The 8,824-nt window shown below is 54.3% G+C and overlaps 1 protein-coding gene across 1 annotated transcript; it reads right to left on the reverse strand.

Annotated features, from left to right (window-relative positions):
• Positions 1-241: 241 nt before the first annotated feature.
• On the reverse strand, positions 242-7,456 carry Vsig8 (V-set and immunoglobulin domain containing 8). Its single transcript, XM_027418939.2, has 7 exons — positions 7,408-7,456; positions 3,708-3,883; positions 3,005-3,206; positions 2,660-2,881; positions 1,857-1,976; positions 1,390-1,588; positions 242-527 (listed from the first exon to the last, which is right to left on the reverse strand). Exons 1-7 carry the CDS (start codon positions 7,454-7,456, stop codon positions 242-244), a joined length of 1,254 nt encoding a protein of 417 aa, XP_027274740.1.
• Between the last annotated feature and the right edge of the window lie 1,368 nt (positions 7,457-8,824).

Here is an 8,824-nt window from a genome sequence, read left to right on the forward strand (position 1 = left end):
CTCCCTGGAGCCCAGGGGTGAGGGAGGGCTCTGAACTACCTTTGTCTGTCCCCCGCCCCCTCCTACTTGAGAGCCACAGGAGGCTCTGTCCCCCTAGGCGTCTCTGAGGGAAATTCCCCTGAACTCTGTGCCGCCAGGCGGCCGGTGAGAGCCAGGTCTGCGCCCGCCCGAGCCTGTCCCCAGCAGCGGGCGGAGAGCCCCGAACCGCCTCCCAGCCGGGGCGCAGCCCGGTGCTGCGCGCTCACACTAAGAGGCCGTCCTTGCACGGCCGCTGCTCGACCTGGGTACAGTCGGCGCAATCGGCCGGCTCCGCGCTCTTGACCTTGATGTAGACGGGGGAGGGGCCCGCTTCGCAGGCTGCGGAGGGTGTGCGGGGCACTAGGGCCACGTCGTCGGGGCTGCCGCAGGGCGGAGGCGCGTACTTGCGGCGCAGGGAGCGGCTGACGTTCTGCGTCGGGTACCCCAGGAGCTGGGTGACGCGGCTGCCGCGCCCGCTGGCCTTGCACCCGGGCGCCTCGGCGTCCACTCTGGAAAACAACAGGCGGGCGCGTGAGCTGGCTCCTCCACGGCGCGGCGTTGGCACGGCCTGGGCAGAGCTGGGGGCTCTTGGCAACCTCTCATCTCCCGCTCCCCCCTCCACCTGCCCCTCACCTCTCTTTCACTCTCTGAGCCTCAACCTACTCTCTCCTCTCTGTACATTCCTGGGCCAGCGACCCTGCAGCTCCCCCACCCCCCTTCTTTAGACCCCACTTGTCCTGGACAGCTCACGGCGGGCAGCCTCAGTCCGGCGTCCTCGGTCCCTTTGTAGTCTTGGGCTGGAAGGGGGCCTTAGTGATCCCGGAGCTGTGCCCCTCCTTTCCTGGACTAACCCTCACCCTGCGCTCTGGCAAGCTCTCGTCGCCCTTCTGTCCCTCGCTTTCCTCTCCCTCCGTCCCCAAGGCATTGCAATCATTAGCACTGCTACTCTTGTTCTATTTTTATTTCTAGTTTGCTTCTAAAATAAGTTATTCGCACTACTGATGTTAACTCTTCTTAAATACGTATGTTGAGGTTCTTGCCGGCGCAATACAAGGGAAGGGTGAAAACACACGGTCCCTGCCCTCCAGGAGCTTACAGTCTAGGCCAGACAGACCGAGCGAGGGATGCATAGACGACAGGAAGAAAGGGGAAGGCAGGGAGTAGAGGTGAAGACTGGAAGCGGGAAGGGAAAAGACAGAAAGCCATGCGGCGAGTGAGCAGGTCGACATGCTGCAGTCCCAGCACTCCATGGCGATGATGGGCAGGTTTGGGGTGGGGTTCCCAGCCGGCCGATGACAGACAGGGGTGAAGAGGACAGGGCGCCGGTCCCCCGCCGCCGTGCAGCAGCATGCAGCATGCATCAGGTTTTACCTGATCTCACTAGCCAAGTCGCCACACGCCCCTCCGCCGACCCCGCCGCCGACCCCGTAGCCGAAGGCACCGCGGGCGCCACCAGCCCCGCCGCCTCCGCAGCAGCAGCAGATGAGCCCCCAGATGCCTAGTGCCAGGCAGGCCAGCATGAGCAAAGAGCCCAGCACTGCGCCGACGATCATGCCTACACGCTGGGAGTCTGTGGAGAGAAGTGGAGGCAATCAGGCCTCTGACAGATAGCCTCACCATGTGTCAGGGCAAATGTCTGTGGGAAGGAACCCAGGACCCTGGGAATCCCAGTGAGGAAGATGTGGGAAGGTGAGGGGTAAGAGAATCTGTAGATGGCTTCCAGCTGCTCTAGACAAAGGCCTAGCCTGACAGCAGTGGAGAGGGGACAAGCTGAGGCTAGCCTAGCTACCTGCAATCCAGCCCTCCCAGCCAGAGGACTCTCAGGCTGCTGTACCTACCAGAGACCTTCACTTCTACCACGCAGACGCTGTAGCCCACATGGTTGGCCACCGTGCACTGATACAGCCCATCATCATCCGCATTGATACTTTTCAGCACCAGGTCCCCATTGCCCATGCCTGAAATTGGAAGAGCATCAGAGGGGTAGTGAGACGGAGAAGCCTGGTCTCTGAGAGCTCTACCCTGCCCAGCCCCTCTGGGATGAGGACGGAATACCAGTCTTTAAAAACAAACAAACAAAAAACCCAGGAGGTGTATACAAGCATTCACAAGCCCACTCCACTCTAAATACTCCCTTCACTGAGAAAGACAGGGAAGGACCCCTCTCTCAGAAAGAAGACAGTGTCACCATCAACTCTCTGTGACCTCAGGGAAGTACATCCCGAGTCTGGGTGCTGGTTCCCTCATAATATTCAACTTCTCTAAATTCTAGGAGCCTCACACCCTTCATGGCATCTAATCTTCACATGCCAGTGAATGGCAGTTCCTAGTAAGTATTTTTTTTTTTCATCTGTCACAGAGGTGTTAAGCCACTTGCCTGAGATCTACCGCCAATCAGCATCCTAGCCAAGATTCAAGCCCAGCTCTTCCTTGGACCATGTTCCCTCCAAATTAACCATGCTGCTTTTGACTGACATCCCATTTATTCCTTCTCTCCTTCCTTCAGTAGCAGCTGCTGGGACATGCCCAAATGAGCAGTCTCTCATAGACTTGGTACCACTGGCAAGCCGTGGAAGTCCCAGCAGGCCCCCTTTCCCGGTCCTCTACTTATCTTCACTCTCCCTTGGCTGGGCCCCCTCACCTTGATTGATGGAGCTGTGAAAAGACTCTTGATAAGAAAGCTCCGAGTGGAAGCTGTGCTGGGAGTGGTAGGACCCAGCTCGGTAGGGGTGACTGTGCCCACTGATCTTGGCCCACTTGTAGGACAGGGGCTGAGAGCCTCCATTGGCATAGCACTTCAGTACCACATCATTGCCCTTTGACATGTGGCCTTCGGTCCAGCACATGGGAACCGCAGGACGTGCTGTAACAAGACAGGCAGTTATAAACCCAGACCCAGCCAAAAGACCATGCCAAGCTCACAGTGGCCAACCCACCCTTGACTCTGAAGCCTGGGGAAGGGGAGCCCAGAAGAATCTGGCCGTACCTTGGACAGTGACAATGACCTTCCTGGTGGCCATGGTGGTCTTCTTTACCCGACACTCGTAGGTTGCTGTGTCAGATACCTGCAGGTTCATGAGGTTGATAGAGGCGTCATACTGGCTGGGGTCTGAGGCTGCAAAGCGGACCCTCTGTTGCAGATGGGGGAGGTTGCCATGGCCGATCCTCTTGTCTTGATAAGTAAGAAACTGAGAGAGGGGTGAGAGAGAGAGAGAGAGAGAGAGAGAGAGAGAGAGAGAGAGAGAGAGAGAGACTGATGAGATAAACAGGACCAAGGAGGCTCAGGTGAGACTCGAGTCAGCAACTCACTGACCTCTCTAAGACTCAGTTTTCTCTGCTGAAAGAATGGGAGGGTGGTGTCGGGCACAGTGACCTCTTACAGAATGAGTGTGAGCTAATGGCATTAGATATTCTGGAGAAGCATAATGTCAGACCTGGAACTTCTAAAGTCAGGGGGCATACTTAGTCTCCCCCTTGATTTGGGGTAGAGGGAGGTGGAATCTGTCTGGTTTGATTCCTGGTTGGACAGCTCTTATCCCTGAGAGATCCCTCACTCCCTGAGAGATTTTGGAGGAAGTTTGAGGTCTTGTGTCTTCACTCACCTTCTTTCTTCTCCCTCAGGATACTGGCTTCCCCATCAGGTTTGGCATCACAGAGTACACAGAATCCTGTGCCAAGCAAGCACTTACCACATTCTCCCTATGTGCAGGTTCTGAGTTGACTTGCATCCACTCAATGTCCAGACCATTGGGACCATAGTCCTCAGGATCCAGGATGTAGGGGCAACCTAGCCTCACATTGTCACCTTCTGCCAGATACATGACCTCCTGGCCATCCCCGTTGATTCTTACAGCAGACAACAGTGCTGGTGAAGAGTAAAGTAGGTGGGAAGATGAGAACAGAAACAATGCTTGAGTAGTCAGTGTCCACCACTCTGCTACCTGTCAGCCAGAACTCAGTGGGGCTTCCATAGGAATGAGGGGCTGCCCCTCCCCCCCTCTCTCTCTCCCCCCCCTCTCTCTCTCTCTCTCTCTCTGTGTGTGTGTGTGTGTGTGTGTGTGTATGCATGTACTGGTATAAGCAATACTTAATATTGTTTATTTATTCATATGGCAGTCTCTGGGCATCCCTGTGAACTTGTGTATATATTCTAGACTTGTGTAGATATGCAATTGAATACTGTTTTCATACACATAGCTCTTGTGTTATATTTATGTGTATACACTGTGGAGCATTTGAATGTATGAATATATATGCACAAATGTGCATTAATGTTTAGGAGTCTTTGTAGATGCAAAGATACTTATGCACATAACCTTGTAGCATGTCTACCTGCATATTTACATGACAGTATAGGCAATTGTGTGTGTGTGTGCGCGCATGCATGAATCACCCTAAGTTGTTAAATGTTCTATTGGAAGAAACAAGCTGTTTAAAAGCCACCTGTATGGGCTGGGTTTGGGCTCTATCTGGGTCAAGTGAAGTGCTCCAGCCAGATAGCTTATCCAGGAGAGTGGATAGGATGACTCCTGGTGTCCCTTTTTATCCTGAAAAGCACAAGACCAGGTCTCTCTCTCTCTCTCTCTCTCTCTCTCTCTCTCTCTCTCTCTCTCTCTCTCTCTCTTTCTCTCTCTCTCTCTCTCTGTGTGTGTGTGTGTGGTGTATGATAATGTATGCTGACTATATAAGTGCCTGACAGTGGGCAGCTATAACCTAGAGCTTGGCCATGTTCATGTGCTTGTCTTAGTCTATGGCAGCTATATGTGTAGAATAAGCCTTGTATGGCAAAGTGTACCATTGTAGACCGTGTGTCCTCCTTGTGTGATTGTGTGGCTCCCACTTTCTTGCTCCCTTTGGGGCCCCTCCTGCCACTGAGTCAGAGCAGGAGCCCAAGGTTTGGAGCCAGGATCAGGAAGCTTAGGAGTAAGCTCCTCCCCTTCCCTCCCCTGAAGCCTCAGGCAAGTTCTAGCCCCAACCGGTTAGACCTAGAGAAGAATAAGGGGGGAGTGAACCCAGGGTTCCACCCTAGACACTCAGCTCCCTACCTCCCTGGTCTCTGTAACACTCCCTCTACAAGCCCCTCATCCAGCTTCTCTATTGATGTCATTTTGAGTAAGCATGCTCTTTGGGGTTCCAGCCCCAAATCTCAGGGAGCCCCTCCCCACTCCTCCATGCTCCCCCACCACCACACACACGGTTGTACACTGTCCTGAGCTAAACAAATAGACACAGGCATGTTCTTTCAAGCCCTCAAATGTGAATATATGCCCATGCAGTTCCCACTTTCTTACACACAGACTATTGGGTCTATACACACACATTTACAGGCAAACAGAGAAACAGAATACACACTAATCTAAGACACACCCACTGCACGCTCTGGTGGCTTCCTGCTCAGCCATTCAAGACCAGACATATCTGCAGAAGCCCTGAGTTCTGTGTGTAGCCTGGCTCTGGAAAAGCTAGTGAGGGCCTTACATTTCCCCCAACATCTCAGTCATCACAGGACCTGCCCTGCTAAACCGTGGCTAGCCCACAAACACACCATAATCCGATAGACTCTGAGTTATATTCCAGCAGGAAGCCTGGCTTCTGGGACTCTAACGGGACCTGGAGATGCCTCTTCCAGCCTTAGGCCAAGAGAATACCAGCTCATTCCAAAGATAAGGATCCTGATGCCATCTGCCAGATCCTGGGGCGGCAAGAGGCAAGCCAGGGATGAGCCAGAATTCAGCTGAGAGCAGAGGCTCCACCCCAGGGATGAGCCACGGGAAACAGGTGAAGGCAGGGAGGATTCCCTTTTGCCACACCAGGTCAGCCAGACAGAGGGTAAGTATTCAGAGAAAGGGGCTTGGGGAGGAGGGACAAGCTGGAAAAGAATGCCACCCGCACTAGACTGTCTTGCTTCAGTTGTCCCAGGCCATGGAGCCTCACCCTAGCTCCTCAGCCTCCTCCCAAGGGTTCCAGCCTTTTTGTACCTCCTCCCACCCCTTGGGAAGTTGTTCCTGGCATATCACCCTGGTCTATCTTGCTGTGACACTGGGGAAGGATTTCCAGGGAATGTAAGAGAAAAAGGCAGCTTGTGTGGCGGGAAGAGCCAGGATGGAAGTCAATGTAGAAAGAGACCTAGGCAAGACTCGGGGAGAGAGGGACAAGGGGAAGTCAAGAGGCTGTCCAAGGAACTGGTGATTGTCCCTTACAAAATCACCAGGGCTGGCCACTCTCTGTGGGGAATGCCACCACGACAAGTGTCTGAAGTTTCAAGCTGATTTCAGACTGAAAGGGGAAGAGAGAAGAAAAAAGGCAGCTCAGAAAGTGTCGGCGCACAACTCCACACAGTGAGCATCTAGCCCACATACCCTCACACACACAGCACACACAGAGATGCCCCTGGCTCTCCTGGCACAGCCAGGGCTTCCTGAGTAGGCACTGCCTGAGAAGCCCTCGGCAGAGAAAGGGTGCAACAGGCTTCTTGCCAGAAATGCAACCATCATGCATATTCGCACACACAGGCATTAGTATTACAAGTATTCCCATACACAGAAACAGAACGAAACAGTCCCCCTTCCTCCCACCTTTCTTCCTTCATCTAGACCCTAGGAGGGGCTCCATGCTATTTTCAATACTTAATAGACTGTCCCTTACTGGAACTTTCCCAGTCCCAGGCAGGGAGCCATAGTATCCAAACCTGAGCCCTGCCTTCCAGTAGTGCTCCAGAGAGGTGAAGGGGGCTCTGGGAATTTACTATCCATCCTGTCCACATCCTCAGCCTCATCCCAAAAGAGGCATCACCTGTGAACACTCACAGCACATGGGGCATGGACCGGAGGCCCCAGGCCTGAGTTCTTGTTGGCTAGGATAGAGACAGCCCAGCATGTGGAACCCGTTCAAAGCAAACAGCTTTCTGGCCCATTTCTTTGGCTTGGGAGAACTGGCCCTTCCACTGGGATGAGCACATCACAACCTGATGTGGGCTCCGCCTCAGCCCCCATCCTGAGCTGCTGCTATTCACCTGACTCATACCCCACCTGCAATTCCCACAACTAACTCCACATCTCCAAGCAAGCCCTGTCTCCATCTCCCAGCATGGGAACATCACAAAGGGCACCTGCACACGCATATGAGCTATACAAGCTGTCAATCACACCATGAAGATCTATTCCAAGGTCTCTGCACACAGGCGCTGTCCCAAGCCTTCTGGTGCAGGCTCTCCTGGCGGGGGGAGGGAGAAGCTCCCTCAGCAGTATCCAAATCAGTGTCAGCAAAGTGAAGGTAGACAGTCGCTGCCAGTGCCTCTTAGACCATCTTTGAGGGTCTTCTGGGAGCCCTCGCTCATCCCTGACCTTCTGGCGTAATGCTGGGCATCCCTGCCCCTGCCCAGCCCCGTACCTGGGCTGAGGCACACGAGTAGTAGATGGAATGCTCCTCCAACTCCCATGTCTCTAGTCTTGATCTTTCCTCGGCCTGAGCTGGGCTCCAGTGGACTGGTGGTGGTGGTGGTGGTGGTGGTGGTGGTGGTGGTGGTGGTGGACGGGGCAGGTGAGGGGAGGGGGAGCGGAGGGCCCAGACACTGCCCGGGGTGGCAGGAAGGTGCAGTGAGTGCCAGGCTGAGGAGCAGCTGGAGTTATTTCTATAGGAGGGAGGGGGCCTGGTCCCCGCCTTGGGGAGGAGCCCAAGTAGCCCTAATTAGCAGGGTGACAGGATGGCCTACCCAGGCATTACCCAGCCCTCACCCAAGCTCTTCCCTGTCCCAAGAGTACTTCACTGGCGACCAGCGGGACATGTAATTAGGTACCTGTTAAACCTCCACTTCCTCCTGGCCAAGTCCTCAGGGTGACGGCAGTTGCCCCATTTTACAGCGTCCACAGAGCTCCCCTCACCACTCATTTGTCACCTCTTCCCTGGGGGGAAGTGGGAAAGAGGAAGAAGAAGCCAGATCTGAAGAGTTAACACTGACCAAAGCCACCCCAGAGCCTCACTCACCCTCTCATTGCACACCCAGAATTTCAGGTCCCAAGTCCTTCAAGCACCCCTTGCTTTCCAAGGAGACCCCTCGAGGTCAGGTCTAAACAATGGTGCACCAGAGAAGGGACTCTTCTCCCTAGAGGGAAAGCCCAGGTAACAGGAGATACTGGAATGTAGCTTTTCTCTGTCCCTTCAGAGAGAGTGGGCCCCCTGGGCTGAAGTGGGAATGAAAAAGTCTGTGTAAGGACAGGGTCTTCCCTTGCTGCTGCTTCTCCTCTGCTGACACAAAGGTCATCCCCAGGTTCCGGGACCCCAGAGAGCAGGAGGTGCTATGAAGAAGGGTCTAGACCCCTACCTCTCACACAAATCTAAGTCAGTTGACCAAGGCTTAAAGAAGGGGGAAGGAGGGGTCAGAGCATTTGAGGGGAGTGAGGGACTGTGAAGGGTGGGCAGGGCAAAAGGTTATGTGAGTGTGTACATCTCTTGAAGGCATGAAGGCAGGAGAAGGGCTGAACCCCCGACCCCTACCCCAGTATGCTTTCTTCGGGATTTCTTGGCATCTCAGCCAGGCCCTGAAGGTTTAATGCAGGCCCAGTGTTAACAGGGGTCATAATCCCCTAAGAATGAAGACCCTCAAAAAGCCGGACTGTCCACTGGGCAACTACAGTCATCAGGTGACTAAGCCATCCCAGTTCTAGGCAGTTAGGTTGAAGCTGGGTGGGAGGGTCTTAGCCAGCAGATGGGGAAGGCCAGCCACAGTTGGTTGATCTATGAGCTCAGAATGGTTCCTTAACCTTCCCTGAATTCCAGGACTGTCCAACAGGAAAAGTCACGAGAAGCC

The sequence above is a fragment of the Cricetulus griseus genome, chromosome 5, assembly GCF_003668045.3.
Source record: "Cricetulus griseus strain 17A/GY chromosome 5, alternate assembly CriGri-PICRH-1.0, whole genome shotgun sequence".
Taxonomy (NCBI): domain Eukaryota; kingdom Metazoa; phylum Chordata; class Mammalia; order Rodentia; family Cricetidae; genus Cricetulus; species Cricetulus griseus.